Source organism: Dicentrarchus labrax, unplaced genomic scaffold, assembly GCF_905237075.1.
Source record: "Dicentrarchus labrax unplaced genomic scaffold, dlabrax2021, whole genome shotgun sequence".
Classification (NCBI taxonomy): domain Eukaryota; kingdom Metazoa; phylum Chordata; class Actinopteri; family Moronidae; genus Dicentrarchus; species Dicentrarchus labrax.
Genome location: NW_026136711.1, coordinates 7,014,559 through 7,035,646, shown reverse-complemented (window position 1 = coordinate 7,035,646; position 21,088 = coordinate 7,014,559). Strand labels below are relative to the sequence as shown.

General features: G+C 39.3%; 2 protein-coding genes across 2 annotated transcripts in view; one reads left to right on the top strand and one right to left on the bottom strand.

Annotated features, from left to right (window-relative positions):
- The window catches only part of LOC127371851 (zinc finger protein 679-like), a 395,275-nt gene that overhangs the window by 201,481 nt on the left and 172,706 nt on the right, over positions 1-21,088 (top strand). The gene's annotated exons all lie outside the window — the stretch shown is intronic.
- The window catches only part of LOC127371835 (copine-9-like), a 150,697-nt gene that overhangs the window by 42,520 nt on the left and 87,089 nt on the right, over positions 1-21,088 (bottom strand). Inside the window, 1 exon segment of the mRNA XM_051414999.1 lies at positions 396-459. Coding sequence (XP_051270959.1) covers positions 396-459 — 64 coding nt within the window.

Below are 21,088 nucleotides of genomic sequence, written 5' to 3'. Positions count from 1 at the left end.
GTGTGTCAGTGCTTGCATGTGCTTCTCTCTTTGATTGCAGTGTCTAATTATTTACCCACTGTGGCAAGAAAAGGGGACTATAAGATGGGATAAATAATGCATGAGCGCCTCTCATCATCACTTTGAAGGAAAAGTACAAATTCACTTCCCACTCGATCCAGATGACAAAATTATTCTGAAGCCTGTGCGGTCATTTAAATTCACTTGGCTGGGTTAAAAATGGAAACACACAACGTGACTGTCATGAATTCAGACTGTAGTGCTTAACTTTTTGACCCCTGTCTTGGACTGTTTATATAACCCAGTGTGTGTGTGTGTGTGTGTGTGTGTGTGTGTGTGTGTGTGTGTGTGTGAAGCCTGGAGAAACAGTGTCCTGAGTATGATCTAATACTAACCCGGCAGTTACTGAGCTCCTCGGCTGAGAAGATGATCGTTCCACACTTCTTCCCAGGAATCCCACTGTGAGAGAGAGAGAGAGAGAGAGAGAGAGAGAGAGCTGAGGAACAATGGAGGACAACAAAAGAAATAAAGACTCGTCCTGCAGTTATTTGTGGTTGTATTTATGGTGACGAATTAGTCATGACAATTTTCTGTCTCAAAACAAGTATTTGTACACTAATATGGGTATCAGAAAATAAAATCATCCAATGCTTCAACGACCATCTTCAACGTAAAAGCTGTTACATAAAGTACTCATATTTGTTAATTTTGTCATTAAGAACTATAACCAGTGAAATTTCTTGGCACCTTTTTTTCACATTCAACATTTGAAAAAAATTCAGTACATTATAAAAAAATTATATATGACAAAATGCATTACAACTTGTCAACAAATAAAAACTAAATCAGTGGTTCCCAACCTGGACCATACATAGTCAGGGGTCGTCTGTTTACTCAATGATAGAAAAGGGGTCCCTTTAAGAAAAGAGGTTGGAAACCACTGACCTAAATGAGAAAAAAAGAAAGGGATGATCATTAGCAACCTGCATGCATCTGTAGATTATACTTGATAAAGGCACATGCTCCACCACCCAAAATATCTGTCCTTCAGAAGTTAATGTACCTCAGGAACTTGGGCACCAAAATCATACAGTGAGGAGACCGTATTGGGATATATAGGACATAGCAGAACCTTAAACTCTGCTAACATGTCCGTTCCTATATTCAACGTCCCTGGTTTTGTGACAGTCGCTTTTAGGTTTTACCAGTGGTTTCTTACTATAATAAATATGCTTTTATTACAAGGTAGGGTACTGTAGATTCCGCTAGTGCAGTGGTTCCCAACCTGGGGTACGGGACCCCCACTAGGGGTCACCAAAGCTTCACAGGGGCTCACAAGGCCTTCTTAATTTCAAGGGGTGCCCAAAAAAACTAAAAAAATATACAGAGTAGCCCTAAATATTTCATTTATTTCTGTGAAGAAAACTTCAGAAAAAAAACTGAAACAGTTATTTTTAAAGTTTATATTAAGATCTAAACTTTGAAGACCTGAACACAAGCTACATTCACATAGCCTTCACTCTCAGATAAACAGCTTCATCCTGCATTAGAAAAGTTCAAACAACCAAAGAGCTGATAGAACAATGAGATGAAAACACTGAATTTGTCAAAAAATAAGCCTATTATGTATGATTGTTCTGTTCCATTTTTTTTATTTAATTTGTATTTTCTTATCTGCTGTGTTGTATCTGGAGCTGCTGTAGCGGGTGAATTTCCCCAGTGTGGGATCAATAATGTCTATCTTATCTCATCTTAAAAATAAAAAATACATAATACAGAATTCCTAAAAATATCAGGAAAACACAATATTTACAGGACATAATCTGCTCAAAATTCCTCCAAATGGCTTGTTTTACACAAACTTCCTGCAGTTACTGTCAGGGGTAATCGGTTTACACAATAATTGAAAAGGGGTCCCTTAAGGAAAAGGGCTTGAAACCACAGCCCTACAGTATCAAAACATATAGGACCACGTAGGCAAATGTATGTGGTCCTAACAGGTTTTGGTTTCCTGCTGTTGCATTTTGTGCCCAAATCTAACCAACCTTAACCATGGTGTTGTCAGACAGATAAAACGGATACATTTTTCCATTAATGATTTGTAACAGTTTTGGAAGGGACAAACAAATGTGATCGTGCTTGTAGGGCAGCCCAGTCTCACGTCAAGGCAACTAACACACACACAATAGCTCTGCCAAACCACGAGGGGATACTGTGTCAGTGTCACGTTTTTCTTCACCTAGATGTGAAAATTACACGCATGTACAAAGGTACAGTATAACGAGCTAATGGATAATGTGTGAAACCAAAAGTCTATGTTGAGTTGTCAGGTACATAACGTAACTTACGATCTTTTCCTAAATCTAACCAAGTAGCTTTGCTGCCTCAACCAAATCAAAAGTGTAACTGGAAGTTGCATATTTATTATTGCTGGTGTGAACGTGGAATGAGAATGTGACACTGCCATGTTAAGCGGGTGTGTGTATTACAAATTTTGGCATAATACTGGGTTGGACGCTTCTATATGTCGTTCTAGGGCCCTGTTTAATTTGCAAGACTTGTTGGTTATATCAAATATGGCTGAAACACACCTGGTCTTTACAGGGCTTATACACTGGACTCATGCATAGAAACAATGTTGGAAACAAAGAAAAAAGCACTTTTAACAATGCTTTGGAAGCTTTGACCATCATAAATGCTTCATGCAGCAGGCTACATGATTTTTGACCTTCTCTTTCTCCTCTGGACGTCTGTAGATGGAGGTGATCCTTTGCCGCAAATCACACACTCAGACAGTAAAGTACCCCATTTTGGTCACATTGCATCCTGGTAATTTTTCAGAGCAGAAGTGACAGGCGTACTGACCCCAGATCAGATCCTCACAATTATCATACAGGAAGAAAGAGAGGACTTTTCCTCTGGAGACACGTCACCAATCTTCTGTAAGGTCACAGCTCAGTTCCTGCCGCCTAATTTCTCTCTGGGGAGATTGGACTTTTCATTCGGTGATGAATTACAGAACAATCTCGGTAATTGTATTGAAATTGGATCTGGATTAGAAAACGGGGCCTGAAGTCATTTCTCAAAGGGGGGAATCCCCGGGACAACAGGGGCTCAGTGCTGTTTACTGCTCTGCCTTTGAGCTGCTGGAAGATGCTTTGTTGCTGCTGCTGTTCCTGTACTCCCTTTAACACACCTGCTCCGAACTAACAGACAGGCTTTCAGGAATTTTCTGCCTAATCTTCAAAGCTCCTTCTATCTTCTCTAAAGACGTGTTCAGACTCAACACAAAGAAACTTTTAGAAGCACAGTCATTGTTAAGATGCAAGACAACAGTCCATCCTGGGTGGTGCGAATTGAGGCAAAAAGGCATCCCTGAGTGTGTGTTTGACACACCTTGAGAGCTGGTGGGGGTTTTAGCCTCCAGCATATTCAATATTCTACATGTTTCTATAGTCTTCATCAGGTGTTTTTCCTGCAGACCCCTGTTTCTTTCAACACCGTAAACAATGTAGGCTATACATTAATTAATACATTTATTCTAATCATCACGACTTGTGCATTGCTCTGTTCTTTGAGCTACACAGGTCCAAAATTTGACACTTTCCCTCTTCACGGTCCAGAACATCTGTGTGTGAGGGGATTACACCCTGACAGGAAAAAGCTGCATAATTAAACTCAAGTCAAACCCAAAAAGAAAGTTGGGAAACCTTTATCATCAACTGGAAAATTCCCTATGGCTGCGAGTCACACTCTACCTCACATCACGACACAGCGATTCGCTCCATCCAATTGAGGCTGCGCTGCTGCGAGCGGGTCCGCCTGATGCTGCGCTGTGATTAAAATGCCGGCTGAGATTCAAGGATGTCGCCATAAACATCCGTGACACATACGGGCGCACAAACACACCAGAACACAGGCGGAATTCATTATGCCGGAGGGAACCACAGATGATACTACTGCACACGCACACACACACACACACACACACACACACACACACACAATATGTTCTCCTTGAGAGGCTGTTGCTTGTAACCTTGAACCGTGTTCTCGCCACAGTCAGTCTATTGTTCATTCCTCAGCCTTTTTGTGAACACAGTCACGTAACCCCGGCTGAATGAGGGCAGGTAGAAACCTCAAACACCTTCACTAGAAGCAAGAATTAATTTCTACACTTCCTTCCTCTCAGTGTGATTTTCTCTTTAATCAATCTCTGCTGACCCTCCCACTTTAACAAAGAACGCTAACAGTGATATATGAGTGTCCAAAGGCTGCGATTGCTCTGATAATGACTTCTGCATGGGGATACTCACAGCATGGTGCACACAAAGGAGCACAAGCACAGCACGATGGAAATTTATACAGCAAGGATGAATAAAATAACTTAAAGATGGAAGTAATCAAAGAAAGTGTGTGACTGCGTGTCTCTGTGTGTTTGACAAGTCCTTCAGCAGGAGTTTTCCTACACATTTCTTGTCCTCCTCCCACATCTTCCACTGCCTGATGTGGGTCCCCACTCCCACACATGTTATACAAGATTTCACAGAGACACACACGTATGCATACACAGTTACAAAACAGTAATATACAAAAACTAACCAAAAAAGCCCCCATACTCTTTTACCCTTTTACCCTTTTGTGTGTTGAATTAAATGATTGAAGGTAGAAATTTTGTATTATACTCAGTTAGTGATTTGTTAAGAAGAATAAACTGACAGGGCAGGACTGAGAGGAAAAGGCACAGTTACTGATATTTCAGTGCCATGGTTGGGGCCATAGATTCTAACTTGCACAAACCTCAGTCAGATAAAGCATCAGTGATAATCTAGACTAACATATTCAACTAAACAACCCCTCTGCCCCTATGCACTCGCTGCTATAGGGGATGGAGAAGGAGGATGGAAAGGGGATTGCATTTTGGTCATTTTGCTAACAAGGGGGATGGCATCCCACTTCATATTGGCTACTGATTATACTTTCATGAAGATGAGGGACTCGCAAGAGGCAGAAAAGAAAAACAATAGCCAAAATCAAAGCAGCATAGACCATCTAAACTAATGTTGACTTCTGCCATAAAGCCCTCTAACAGAAAGGCTTTAAAACGTCAGGTGAAATATTATAAAAAGGGACAAGTCTATGTGAGGGGAATGTTATGGTGGATATATTGGTCAAGCACAACAAGGAGTTTAGAGTTCAAGTCTTGTGTGAGACAAGTTTTAGACTATATATTATATAACCCCTCTGTGGCCATGTAAGGACATCACATACTTGTGGCGTGTATACAATTTGACTAACCAGGGCTCTCACCGGTGAATGTAGACAGCAAGCCATTGACCTCCTGACTATGTGTGCAGTGCAGGGGATCCCTGACAGAAATGTAAATAAATGCATGGGAATAAATGTAAATGGGACGCTTTCAAAGCACTCCAGTGCAGTGCCTGGATGGCTTCCACCGCAGCCTAAAAGAGGTGATGGTATACAGTGTCTTTGATGTGTGGGTGAATGACTGAAGGATATATTCATGCATGAGTAAGCAGAGGTATAAAGTATCAAAACAAATATACTTAAAGGTATATGCGATTTAACTTTAACAACATTAATATAGCAGCAAACGACTTTATCTATTTAAAGATAAAGTGGAGGTGTTACACTCCCTCTGCCTGTGTTGCTATCACAGCCTCTTTGGATTTTTACACAGCTGGTCTGCTCCATATACAGCTGAGTAGAGTGACTGAAACAGCTGTTTTTATCATCTACGTCAGTGAATTAAGGATTTATTTTCACCAAACCAGAGCTGGTAATTATTGGAACAGCAGAAAGATGAACAAAAACTGTTTTATGAGTTATATATGGTTTCTGTCCACTTTGAATGAATTTAGGATATTATGATGATCTGCAAGGCTGTTCTGGTGAAAGGTCTATCTCTTTAGGGATCCTGTCCATTGTTAGACAATTAGAATACTAATCTGCTCTGTCCAGTGTCCATGCTCAGCCGTCCATTTTAAAGAGTTTTTTATGTTTATCTGCTAAATAAAATGAGTGGTTTTGTCAATTGAATCTAGCCATTGGCCATTGTTTTAGTCTGAAACGCTGCTGCTCTAGTGGGACATAGTGGCAAGTGAATTTTGTATATATAACCCTTAATTATTTTAATTTCAGGGGACACAACACTGTTTTTGCACATGAAGGATTTTTCTCATAACGGATACTCACCATTCAGTCGTATAGTGTCTTCTGTAGCCCTGGAGGACCTTTGTCTGAGAAAACAAGTTATGTCATCTGGGGTTGTGCCTGCTTGGGCTTGATGTAAAAGATTTGGGTATGTGGGCAACAAGAACACTGGACATCATGACTATTTGATTTCCAGATAATTCATAGAGAGAGACTTGAAACTGACTAATAAAATATTATTTTTGTACTGAAAATTAAGTGTTATACATTATTTAAATGTACTAATTATCCCCACACTGATGAAAATTTCGAAGTTTCAGATGTACAAACTTAAACAAATATTCACTCTTATGCTGATGATACCATTGTTTAATTGTCTGCTGCCAGCATTGTTAAACAATAATAGCCTTCATAGAACTTTACTTGATGTGAAGTCTTCAGGATAGACCCTGTTCAACTTCAGTTACATTTTGACATGGGAACCAGGTTCTATGGTGCAAACAACAAAAATATACAATCAAGCTGAATTATCGGAAAGGTATATCCAGTAGTTTGGGGGCTTTCAATTTCTCTCAGCACATTAGGGGTGCTGTTTTCTCTCCTACTCTGCTCTCTGCTGGACTGTTATAGTGCGTAACCATCGTCTCTGCTTCTCACAGCACTAGGCTTTATATCATTTTCGCACAGCCCTCTAAGCTGTGGGCCCCACTAGTTCCCTTAACTAGCTAGCATTAAAAATAGCATTTTTGGGAGCCGATTGTCCAGACTAAGATCAACTTATACACAAAGTGAGCAGACAAGGTCTTCAGTGCTGCATGAGCGATGGATGAACCTCCTAGCAATAGCCTTAGAGCGCTGCAGCAAAACTTGAGGTACACAGGTAATGTTCACACCTGCTCATTTTGAAAGAGGTACGGCTAATGGGGAAACATCGCCTGACTGCTTGCCACCTTCCTAGATCTTTACATTGCTTGAGTACAGTCTTATTATTGCTGACTGGCCAGAGCTATCAAAATAAAACCCTTTTAAATAAAAGTTTTAAGAAACTGTAACTTTTCTTTAAGTATATTTAGTCATGCCATATCAGCTATCACCAGCTACACAAAGAATGTCAAATTATATCTCGAAAGGCCTGTGGCATACCATATAATCCTTAATATATTTGCAAATTGTGCTGTCAATACACTCAAAGCCTAAAAGTCTCTAAAACCTTTGAGTGAAGGTTTTTGCAAAGGTGGAGCTTTTAACTTTCAACAACAGATGTATAAAGCAGAGAAATGGGGATTAATAATGATCATCTAGTATTCATGAGCAAAGATTAAACAGGACTTCAAATGCTATCAATGAAACATTTCAACCAATTGCTGAGTAACTTTAGAGTTCCATCTAACTGAATGAAGTACAGCTGGGAGTTTCAGGGTTATAAAAGGTTATAATGTCTACAATGATAACTGAGACTTTGGCTTTAACATCATTACGCAGTCTATCCATTCTTCCTTTTTTTTTCTTCTGGTTTCTTTTTCTACAGTTTTTCTACACTGAAATAATCATATTACTAATTCTCTCATTTGAGTTGAACTTTGCTCTATATGAGCGAATATATTCTTGATTGTTGTTAATTATATGCAAATCAAATACACCATAAATTGAGATTAATCATTTTTTTGTACCTTTATTTTAACTAGGCTAGTCCCAGTGAGATTTAAAAAAGTATTTTTTCAAGGCAAACCAGGCCAAGACAGTGGCACCACAATAAATATTAATGCTGAAGAGCATCAATATGCAATAATGTAACAAGCAGAATGAGGTCAAAGTCACACGAAGAACTGAGTTTATATACACACCGATCAGCCATAACATTATGATCACCTGGGCATTCAAGTTACTCAAATGCATACAGTTGCCCATTTGTCCTGCTTCTATTTTGAGGAAAATATGTTCACATGTGCCTGATATATCCCATCCACTGACAGGAGCCATGATAACCAGATAATCAGTGTTATTCTCTTCACCTGTCAGTGCTCCCAATGTTATATACACATATATATAAATGTATATAAGTATAGGGTTGTCCACTAATCGGAAGGCTGGTGGTTCAATCCCTGGTTCTTCTTGAGCAAGACACTGAACCGCAAATTACTCCCGATGCTCTGCATCGGTGTATGAGTGTGTATGAATGATTAGTTTCCATTCTGGTGAGCAATTGGCACCTTGCATGGCAGCTACTGCCATCAGTGTGTGAATGTGTGTGAATGTGTGTGAATGGGGTGAGTGTGGCATGTAGTGTACAGCACAGTGGTCGAAAGACTAGAAAGGTGCTATATAATTACAGTCCATTTGCCAAATAATGTTATTTTAGGTGTTAACCAAATCAGATTAGAGTTACAGTTATATAAAGAATATGGGCTTCAAATGCAGATTCTCAGCTTTAATTTAAGGGCATTCTCGTCCAAATTGGAGGAAGGGTTTAAGGATTACTTCAGAAGAGCAAATACAGAGGGTTCCCCACAAGGTGCAAACCACTGATAAGCCTCAAGAATATAAAGGTCAGATCGACAAAAAAAACAGCCAGCCCAGTTCTGGAGCAGAATTCTTTGAAGAGATGAAACAAAGATCAACCTGTAACAGAATGATGGGGGAAAAAAAGTATACAGAAGGACAGGAACAGCTCATGATGATTCGAAGCATAGCACATCATCTGTAAAACATGGTGGAGGCAGTGTGATGGCAGGGGCATGCATGGCTTCCACTGGCACTGGATGAATTCAGAAGAGTAGGGACATACCGGTTGATTGGATGGCATTATGCAGTGCAGATAGACAATGACCCAAAACATACCATGAAAGCAACCCAGGAGTTTTTTTTAAGGCAAAGAAGTAGAATATTCTGCAATGGCCGAGTCATTGACCTGATCTCATCGAGCATGCACTTCTCTTTCTGAAGACAACACTAAAGGTAGAAAGGCCCACAAACACACAACAACTGAAGACAGCTGCAGTACAGTCCTGACAAAGCATCACAAAGGAGGAAAACCAGCATCGGGTGATGTCCATGAGTTCCAAATTTCAGGGAATCATAGCCTGCAAAGGATTATCAACAAAGTATTGAAAATGAACATTTTATTTATGATTATGTTAATGATCACAAAACCCTGGGGCATTGGGTTTGTGTATCCACATTTTTGTCAACTATTCTCTCTTCTAATATTGATTTTGGCAACTGGATAGGGGACACACAAAGTGTATCTTAATCTGCTAAATAGAGGGGTCACAAAATGTATACAAAAAAGTTTGAGAAAACATTGTCACCCAATGCTGTCCAATGACAACAGAGATGTTTCTTTGATAATGATGTCTTACAAACAAGGAAAACAGAGTTATGCTCTGTAACTGTCCTTGCTGCAGAGCCTATTTCATAAGCAGAGATTGCTAACAAACTTCATCAGACTTCATGGATAGTGAGTTTGTTTCCATCTTCAGTTGGCTAATGCCATTAGCTACAGTCCATTAACTCTGTGATTGACAGTGTTGTCTACACTAACACTGGAGTCTTCCGAAAATACAGGCAAAGTGTGCAAGTCAACAAAGACTGATCAGGCCTAATTCAGATCTGAACTTCATGAAATTATCTATATAAAAAAACATGAATGTAAAGGTCAGCAAAGTAAATCAGTTATATTCGAGATGCTATGATGTCTGAGAGCGTTTAAGCACAGAGTAAAGGTGAAGTTGACATTAAAGGTCCATTTAGGAGGATCTATTGTCAGAAATGTAATATAATGTTAATATGTATGTTCTCATTAGTGTACAATCACCTGAAAAGAAGAGTTATTGTGTTTTTGTTACCTTAGAATGAGCCTTTTATATCTAAAGAGGGAGAGTCCTCTTCTACAGAGTCCACCCTGTTTCTACAGTAGCCCAGACAATGGCTCTAGATAAAGCCTTTAGGATTCCCCTCCAAAATCATAATATTTTACTGAAGTAGGTTCAGGCTCTTGCTAAATATTAGAAGAAAAGGACTTTAGTGGGTACAACCTAATGGGCAGGAATCATAGCCCAGGAACCAAAACTGCACCAAACTCCATAGAACTTGGTTCCCATATAAAAATTTCTGAAGTTGAACAGGGTCCATCCTGAAGACTTCACATCAAGTAAAGTTCTATAGGCTATTATTTATTGTTTAATAATGTTGGAAGCAGACAATTAAACATCAGCATACGGGTGAATATTTGTTTATGTTTGTACATCTGAAACATAACAATTTTCATCAGTGTGGGGATTATTAGTAAAGATAAATAATGTAACACTTGATCATCAGTACAAAAATAATATTTTTTAGTCAGTTTCCTTTCTCTCTCTCTCTCTCTCTCTCTCTCTCTCTCTGATAATTCAACATTAAATGGTAACATGTAATGTAATGATAAAGTTTTCCTGACATCGTATACTACTAGATGACTTATACAGCTGAATTATATGAATAGTTTTACTGTCAAAACTGCTTCAGCAGATAAGAGAAATATATGTCTATATCATTTTACAGTGTATTTTCCACCTTTAAAGCCATTCTAAATCGAGAAAAAGGAGCACACTCCTCTGAGCCTGTCATTAGGCTGCAGTGATGGCCTCCAGCAGTTGGCCCCATATACAGTAGGCCAGTACACATCATATCCACTCAACAGACAGAGAGAGAGAGATGTCCTCTGTGGTCAGTGTGACGGCTCTGGGAGTGGTGCCACATTAGTGACCCTAGCCTCACCTTGGATTAACAGTTGCCATGGTGACATATTATTGATAATAAGTTCCAATATAGACGTAATACGAAGCAATATTCTGCTGCAAATAAGATTTGGCCCACACACTTTAGCCTAGACCCAGTTTAGTTTCTTTAGTTCTGGTGGGCAAGTCATTGCTGCAGGTTATGACCAGTCTTTCCAACTACCTTTCCAACACATCATTGTGGCAACACTGTGCCGCATCTTCATTATGTCCATAAAACCTTTCTCAGGATTTTATACTTGTAAGTCTCACTGATATGCAAAAACAAAGAACATTTTGTAGGTAGTTATGTTATTTAGCTTCCCCTGTGTGGAGTGGTATGCTTATTGAAACCTACAGGGAACTGCACAGAGCACCCAGAAAGTGAACACCACAGGTAGACCTGAGTGCCCCTAAGCCAGGTTCAACAGCAACTTTCACACTTCACAAATGGACACTTCAAAAAACCAGCCTTGGGTTAAGGAAAAAACACTCCCTTGTTCTTGTCACTTTTCTTAAAAGAAACACCCAGTCTACAACTTACACGTTGCCTGTTTTGGATAAAAGGTAGCCTACTTAAAAGTTAGAACCATATTTTATCTACCTGTTGAGATCACAAAGGTGAATGACAGGTCAATATTTATTTGATGTTCATTTACTTAAACAAACATATTTGCAAGTTTGAAATCACTTAAAAAAAACTGCATGTGAGAAGGACAATTGAAATTGAAGTATGAATGTAAGAGGAGAGTTGTGCTCAGGTGGGAATGAATAAGGAATAAATGGTATAAAGATGACACATTTTATCTATATTATAAATAATCAGCAGGGATTAATTACTCGTACTCAATGTTGTAGTTTTTAATAGAGGTTTTTGGCTGTTTCACATTAAAATTAACTCATATTTGTGACTCACATTACTGCATATGAAAAAAAAAATATATAATTGAAAACATTTTGAAAACACAAAGACGTACATTATACCTCTGTATCTACTTGACAATCTGAGTTCAAATCTGAATTGACAGCCTTGATGCCTCTCATCTCCCCATTCTTTCCTGACTAATTAAATTTGTTTCTAAGCAAGACATTATACCAGCTCAGCAATGTGCAGTTAGTCACATTTTTTCTTCTCTTTGTTCTGTTACCTTGTCAGGAATGGGAGTTTAGCTCCCAGCAAGTTAACCCGTGCAGAACTCAATAATGTTCCAAACACACAAAAATAATATCATAATGGTGGATTTCCACTCTGAATGCACTCATAAATCATATACAATAAAAAAAAGATTTAAATACTTTTTATTATGTATTATGTCATTTTTTCCTGTGCATTCCTATGGAGAGAGAATCATGACCACATCTAATATTTACTTTCAATTCAGTTTAAACACAAATTAGTGCACTATGCTCCCTCGTTGCCTCAAGGCCGGCCATGCTTGCTGAAAAAGTGGGTGGGGCTGTACTGCATTCCACTTTAGATGATGTGGAACACTGTGATTGGCTTACAGACATCTAATCAAATTAGTTTGTGCATTTGGTTGGAGTCAGATGACAGTAATCATAGATCTAGACATTCTAGAAAGTTATGTCCATTGGAATGGACATGTTTGAGAAATGTTTAATCCAGCTGGATTGAACTAGGTCAAGGGCCTTAAAAAAAATTGCCCCGAGGTTAGGATTGTGCTAACAGTGCTACGCCATAGAATATGTTCTGTTACAGAAAATACAAAAAGCTATTATACATTCGATTCTAACCATCCCCAAGCCTGAAGGAAGTCAGGGTGTACTGCGGTCAAAAATCAAGATCTAGGAACATGGAACGTCCAAACCAGACCTCCAACACAGCACAAGTTCTCAGTGAGACAAATGAATGAATGTGGTGGACTGGCTCTGATCATCTAATAATGATCTAGCCAAGGTAACTTTACAGACTCTCAACATGTTGACAATGAGAGGAGCTCATTGTGGCCCTAGATTGGTTCCTAACATACAGCGAGCAAGCGAACCCTAGAGAATGGACTGCAAAAATTGTGCAGATATACAAGAGATGTTGCAGCAACCTTTTGTCAGCCTTGTTTCAAGATAGTTGGAGGACAGTTTACTTACACATGAATCTCAACAGCTCACCGACTTCCATCTCTACAGCTCTAAAACGTCTGCAGGTCAACTGAACCTCTCTGAAACATAAGTGTACTCGATCCTCAGTGTTTACTCGGCTGCAGTAGCCTCAGGCTCTAACTGAAAGGTGTTGGAGCTGCTGAAGGGATGTGTCTTTTTTCTTTGCACTTTAGGATTTCCTCATAGTTTATAAAATTGCTTCAGTTTTCCCCAAACACATTGTGAAACAAGTGATACATTGAATTACAGGCCTTACAGGAAGCAGAGGAACTTCAAAAACTATTTAAACCAGCGTTCTGCTGAACGACCGTCAGTTAGAAGAAGACGTTACCAATTCTGCCCGGCAACACCAAATTCTGCTGCTCTGACTCTGTTAGGGAGATGTGGACATGGAAGGGGAGAGGCAAGAGTACTCATTTTAAGTCATTTGTGTGTGAGTATGTGTGTGTATACAAATATGCATGCAAATATGAGTACAGTACTCACTTGTGTGTATGTGTATATGTGAGGTTGTCCCTCTCTCTCTCCGGGGCTTTCTGCATGGGAAGGGTGATGTTCATTTTGATTTCAAGGCAGGGAATAGGAGAGAGAAGGGGGGATAGGGGAGGAGGAAGAGGAGGAGGAGGGGTAACCTGTAACATTGGCCTCTGCCACACACACACACCCTCCATCCCTTTCTCTCCTGTCACCCACTGATGGGGATGACAGGGCGACAGGGCGACTGACAGCATGAGCAGCTCATTCAATTACACAGCTCTCTGATGAAAGGCTTTCATGTTCTCCAGGGAGAGCAGAGGATGGAGGGAGGAGAGAGGGGAAGTGGTCTGCATTTGGGAATAGGCAGTGGGGATGTGAGTCACATTGACGATAAGTGGGAAGCACAGAAAGGAATGGAAGTAGGAAAGAGTTGGTTAGTGTGTGAGGCAAACGTGTACGATCAGAGACAGAAATATTGATTGGGAAACGATAAGGGCAAGTACCAGCCTGATTCATTTGAAGTCATTTAAACATCCCTTCGGTGGTTCGGTTTGCTTGGCAAGGTCAGATAAATACCATTAGAACGTTGGTACAGGGATGGGAATCGAGAACCGGCTCAAGTTACGAAGCGGTTACAAATTGTCCGATCCATTGGAATTGTTTAATTCCCAGTATATAAGTTGCTTTTATCAACGGCAGCATTTTTTGTGACAGAAAAAAAACAAACAAAAAAACAATAATGTCAAACTCATGTGTCTACACTGCTGGAAACTTGCAACGGGGTAGAATCATGGCGGAGAGGAAGTCGAAATCATGGTCTCATTTTATGAAGAAACTCTCTTTTTGCTACAATGCATTCAGAATCAGAGATAATAAAACAGTTGTACTGATGCTCAAAACCTGTGTAGGCTTCCTTTTAACACACAGACAACTGATCAGGAATCAATAATAACCATGAAACAGTGCCACAATGCTCAGTTACATCTTCCCCAGATTAAAATTTAATTTGTGCAGTTGTTTCAGAATTAAGTAAACTGATATATTTATTATAATGAAGAAATATGTCAGTCAATGCAACAGCAGGGCTCTATTATATATTGTGACAAATGAAAAAGGCCCTATCTAGAGCCACTGTTTGGTTTGTCCATTCTGGGCTACTGTAAAAGCATGGCAATTCAACATGGCAGACTAACGAGAAGATGACCCACTCCCTCTGTAGGTCATTCTAAGGCTCATTCTAAGGTAATGAAAACATGATTCTTATTTTCAGTTGATATATATATATATATTCCATTTCTGACAGTAGATCCTCCTAAATGTTGGACTGGACCTTTAAATCAGAAGTTCCCAACTTTTTTGACTGCAAATTGTTTGCCATTTCTTTGCTACTCTATAAGCTAGACAGTGTCTGTTTTGGTTATACAGATTATATACAATGGTTCCCAAAGTCATGGTGACTTTAACTAATGTGACAGGAATGGGAATTAGATACATTTTTGGGCATATAAATAAAGGCATTTTAAGTATATGGACACCCCTGCACAGTCTGGGCTGTTGTTCATTGTTAACTCAAATAATGTTGTAGGTGTGTAAAAAATGTGCAAAAATCCTACATGCACAAAGAAAATGGATACAATAATGTTGCATATCACTCCTTTGATTAATTTTTTCTTGGCCATATCACCCTCAATCTACAAGAAGGTTTGTACATACAGTATGTTCTGAAGTATGCATGAGGAGCAAACATTATCACAGTTGACATGCATGTTCTTTTTCAGTGTCCATTTTCATGTGCCATGCACTTTGTGCGAACATATCATTTATACCCCTTGTCTCTGGTGTCTTTGGTCTTTCCTTGAAAAATGTCTGCACATGGCTCATCTCTAACACACTTCAAACTTATATTACCATTTAAATGTATACATTTATATATTTATACATTTATTTTACAATAGAGATTTAGTCACTGGCAGAAATTCCAAGTTAAATTGAGTTACCTAAGTGAAGCACACACAAAAATAGAGGGTCACGTGTAGTACCACTTAAATCACACCATTTTCTTGATTGCATTGGCAATAGCTGCTGTTGTGTAGCTAGTACCACTGAATGGAAACAAGAAAGAATAAAGAAAAAAGAAGAGAGAAAAGGGATTATAGCAGTACTTTTTTCTTCTCCTCCAATTAAAGACTGCACATGACACAGACATCTCTACCACCCTGCCTCTTTTGTTCCATTGCTCTCTCTAATAGTAATTAGCTAATGAGCAGCCACCCGCTATCCAGCTGAAAAAAAAGTATATTTATTCATCTGAGTATGTGCACATGCCTGAGTTAGTGAAGGCAAGACATGATTGCCTCCCCTCTATCCTATCAATGAAGGAGGAAATGAAGTGAAAGTAGAGCCTAGAGGATCTCCTCAGATCCAGAATTTTTAACCTGATCCATGGAACAGTGCTGTAGTCTGGATGGTTTTGTATTGTCTCGGAACTCATTGGCATTTGCACTTAGATTTGTCTCAGACTTGGCCATTGGTTTCGTCAAATATTTTAGTTGGTCCCATCGAAGTCCAGCAATATATGTTTTTGTTTTTTTAAGTAACTTCTACCTTCAAAACAAAACCACTGATGAATGGTAGCCATGGTTACGGTTCATTTGGACTTGATTTTGGACTTGAACCTCTTGGGACAGACCTGACTTGGACTTGAACTCAAACCTCTTTGGACTTGGTCTTGACTCAGACTCAACTAGTTCTGGTCTTGGACTTGTTTTGGTCTCAACAAAGGTGGTGTTGACTACATCAATGCCATGGAAAACCTGATCAAACATAACAGGCTTTAATTAAGAAAAAAAGAGACCTGAAGACCTGCAGCAATAAAGCAGGACCATTAGACTGAATATAAAATGGACTTAGTCTGGTTTTGGTCTTGCATCAGTTGTTTGTACATTTCGATCACTGTTCTTCTCAGGGGATTCATCCATCCATGCATCCATAAATAGTTGTAATCACCCCTTATGGCTCCAGCACTAGTAGCATTGACAATCTCACATATAGTCTGGGTGCTTTCTCTAATACCGTTAAAGAGGAGGCCCGTAATTAGGTGTTATTTTTGACTCAGAGTTGTCTTTTGATGCTCAGGTGACTAAAGTGGTGCAGTCCTGCTTTATCCAACTGAGACATTTAACCAAGATCAGGTCATTCCTTTCATCTTCAGTTCGAGAAAAGGTCATCCATGCTTTTATCTCCATCAGACTTGACAACTGCAACACACTTTATTCTGGTAACAGCAGGCAAAACATTCAAAGACTGCAGCTTATACAAAATGCTGCTGGCAGGCACATACTAAGAGAAGCAATTACATCGCACCAATCCTTGCTGCCCTTCATTGGTTACCTGGGAGTTTTAGAAGTGGGTGCTTATTTTAAAAGCCTGATTTCAAGTCAGGTTCCTACCTTTATCTGTGATCTGCTCACTCCCTATAAGCCTGACCACTGCTGATCGTATAGCATTTTATAACTGGTGGTATTTGTTGTAATTTCATTTTATTTTATTTTATATAATTTTTTACATTTTATTTACTTTGTTTTGTACGGAAGCTGAAAATTGCTTTTTTCAATGCTGTTATGTTGAGATCACAGGTTGACGTATCTTGTTTTTAACAATAACAGCATAATTTATCATGTAAAAATTACATTAGTTTTCACAAGAAAGCGGGAAGTCGAAAATGAGTTTAAGCCTTTAAGATGACTGTCATGACATCTGGGGAGGATTCAACTGAAAAGAGTTGTTACCAGACTGTACTTCTGAGAATTCATTCCAGCTATTCAATTCCTGGCTATTTTTGGCTACCGTTGTTTTGAAAGGTTAAAGTTATTATTTTAATAGAATTGAGCTTCACCCTCATCCAGGTATCTTGCAGAAGTCTACACAGAAGGCTGCTGGAGCTGTTGCTACTGGTCCTGGTATAACGAGAATGAGAGCTGTGTCTTGGAATGTTCTCAGTGTGTGTTGGGATATACGCCAGGGTTGTCCCATTTGTCACTAATTCTGTTTGTGATAGTCATGGCCAAAATCTGAAGGTCTCGCCAAGAAGCGAATGAGAATGGTGTGGTGGCCTCATCTCTATCTTTTGCAGATGATGTGGTTCTGCTGTTCTCATTAGATCATGAAATCATGCCAGAGTCCAATCTGCAATCCTATGAGGAACTACTGGCAGATACAACATATGCTACAGGGATGGTTTAATGCTAGGTGTGTATGATTTGAGAAGTGGCTGTTCAAAAACAACAATGTCAGCTGATAAAGAGGTTAGCATACATGCTGCAAGTTCTCTCAGAACTGGAGAGTATATCTTCATTGAAAGAAGAGCAAAGAAGGACACTGAAGGCTTTTCTCCATGGAAAAAAAGATAGTGACAGACAAATGGTTCATCCAGTGCCCTTTTCCAAACAGTTTCCAATGACAATTTCCCAGATGGTCATGTGACAAACCATCTGGTACAGCCAGGTTAGTTGGACAGTTCTACGAACAAAAGCAAACAAAATTAACTCAACCAGTCAGACATCAAAAGGGGCAGCTCCTAAATCCAAAATGTGATTACAAAAAGGACACTGCATGTAGGGACCGACTGGAGCAAAAGGTGAATGTAGTTTAAATACATAATTCAAGACAAAGCGTGTCAGGCAGACTGTGATGTAAGAGATTTCACAGATTCATTCACAAAGATTTTTCATAATACCTTTCTGCAACATGTCATACCCCCTGTATGACATGTTGCAGAAAGGTATTTTGAAAAATCTCTGAAAGTAAGAAAGAGACAGAATAGCAGATGAGAATAGAAGGAAGACATTCGCCCTACTTCAGCGTCCCCCCGGAGCCGATAATGAAAGACAAAACATGTCCATTGGCCTTTTTCATAAAAAGGACTATTCATTATGCATGTTTGTGTTTCTTGCTTGGTGGTTACCCTCCTGTGAAATGTGACAAGAAATTTTACACAGGATGAGAGAAGAGCTCTTTAATTGGCAGTGAGGGGGGCATTGTGGGCAATTCTCTTTGCATTGGTACTTCAGTGGATTACTGAAGAGTTTTAGAGCTGAAAGCAACAGGAAGTGAACAGGAGGAGACAGAAGAAATTTTGCTGTTGTTATTTTTCTGGAAGCTTTCCAGTTCTGTGCTGGTTTGCCCTACATACGAACACTGAGCGAAGAAAACATTTCAAACACTGGAAAAATACTGTTTTAAATGTAACCAGGTCACAGTCAGGCATTTGACAATTCCATAAACATGCCTGTAGATTGAGCTGTTGGGTGAAGTCCTTCCACTGGATGCTCACTGACTCTAGCCTTATGCACTGTATCCACTGTAGTCAAGTGTAGGGGTGTGCAAAGATCATATTTTCATTTCCAGAAATACTATTAGTCCTGAAATTCAGTTTCTTAACACAAGGTTCTCTCGTGATTAAAAAAAAAAAAAACCTTACACCTAGCTTGACTGTACATTGCAACTTTTGTTATACTTATACTTACTCTGCTAGAAATACAATAAACACAAGGTTAGTTGTAGATATTTGTCGACAGTTGACTTGGGATGACTTTGAATGCAGCATAATGTCTATGTTTTCATACATATTTTGATGTCTTTGGATGTTAATGGTTAAAATTGTGTGAAAGGAGTGAAATATCTTGATAAATATTAGATGGATTGTCATTTTTAATACAGACATTTATGGTCCCCAGAGGATGAATTACAATGACATTAAGGATACCCTTATCTTTAGGGTTAAGGTCCCTCAGCAGGTTTAAGTTTTCATTTATCCAGGGAAATATTTCCATGGATTGGTACAAACTTTGGCACAGGCATTTATGGTTCCCTGACAGTGCGTCCCTTGGTGAACCCCACACTTTTGAATCGATCGACTGCATTTATGTAGCACTTAACATCCAAAGCGCTACCATTTGCCTCTCATTCACCCATTCACACACACAATTGCACACACAATTCCAGTGAGCTACCATGGGGAGCAATTTGGGGCTCATTGCGTTGCTCGTGGACAATCATATCACCAACCCTGTGAGTCATGGAAGACCTGCACTACCTGCTGAGCCCACTGTCTCTCTCTTTTCTCTCTCTTGATCTCCTTTGCTTGTTAATTTACAAAATAATTAGAAATTAGAACACTAGATTTCGAGGTTAGATTTTATCAGACAGTGGCACACAGTACAATGCAGCAGTGCAGCATCCACATAGGTATTGCCGTATACAAATGCATGGTGTCATTTCAGATCCAAAGTGATCAGTCTGGACAGAGCACTGATTGAGACAACATCCTATCTAGGTTAGACCCAAAGCTCAGTGAGCAGCTATTAGGTTGGCTTTAATAATATATGGCCAGTAGGACTGAGACTGAGTGTCTAGGAGGGGTTGTGAAATAAGGAGCGCGTACATCGGTGAGTGGTGCAATCCCTGCCATACTTATTATCCTCATTACACTCAAGAAAATAGCTAATGGTAACTTGAAGTGAGCATCAAGACTGAGGTGGGGAAAAAAGGAGCGAGGAGGTGTAATTTATGTGCTGATGTGGGAAGCTGGTGTTATTTGAGAGAATTTCTTGCTCAGACTCAGCTTATTGCATATTTACCTAGTCTATTTTAGGAGTCAGTTAAGAGTGACAAGAACATGGCTTCGTGATTGTAATATAATATCACAGCTGTGTTATCCTTATTTAGACTGATTAATAAATAATCGATGCAATGTATAGTGTTCATGCTAATTGAAGGGTTATGAGAGGGGCTGGCCTGGAGCTGTTGGCTGAATGTGAGGAAACAGAAATAAATCTCTAGAGACATTCTGACCTCCTTTTGCTGCTCCTGTGAAGTGCGGGGGGTGGTAATGGAAAGAGTGACGGGGGGAGTCACAGAACAGGGTTTCCCACTGCTAACCTAGTATGAAGCCACACTGGAAGAGCCAGCCCTCATATACTTTATGTGAAATGGTTTATTTTAAATGACTGTTCTCTTTTGAGATTAAAATATGTCATGAGATATGACTATGAAGCATTCAATAAAATAGCTTCAGAATGGAATGGACATTGACACTATGAACTGCCGCTTTGCTTGGACCTACAAAAGCAGGCTCACATTTTTACTGAAATTTATTTAAAAAAACATCAACAACAACAGGAAGATTTTGTTTAAATATACATAGTGTAGTGTAAAGTAGTGACCCTAAAGCAGTGCACTGTTTTTGATACATTTATAAATGTCTAATAGGCCACTGTGTTTTTCTGTGTTTTATGTATTTTAAGGCATTACCATTTAGAGACACAAAAATATGGAGGGAGTAAATATATAAATGGCCGCTGACCTGATTTGTCACTGCTAAATGACACACAGAGGAAACTGTTTTACATCTGGGAAAAGCAGGTGTAAAACCCGAAGTAATATTTTATCGTAAAGAGAAACAGAGAGAAATGCAAATTAAAAGATGCATCATAAAGTGACTCTAGCGGAGCAAAAGAGCATCACAATAAAAGAGCAGCAATGCAAAAGTGTAAGATTTTTCACAC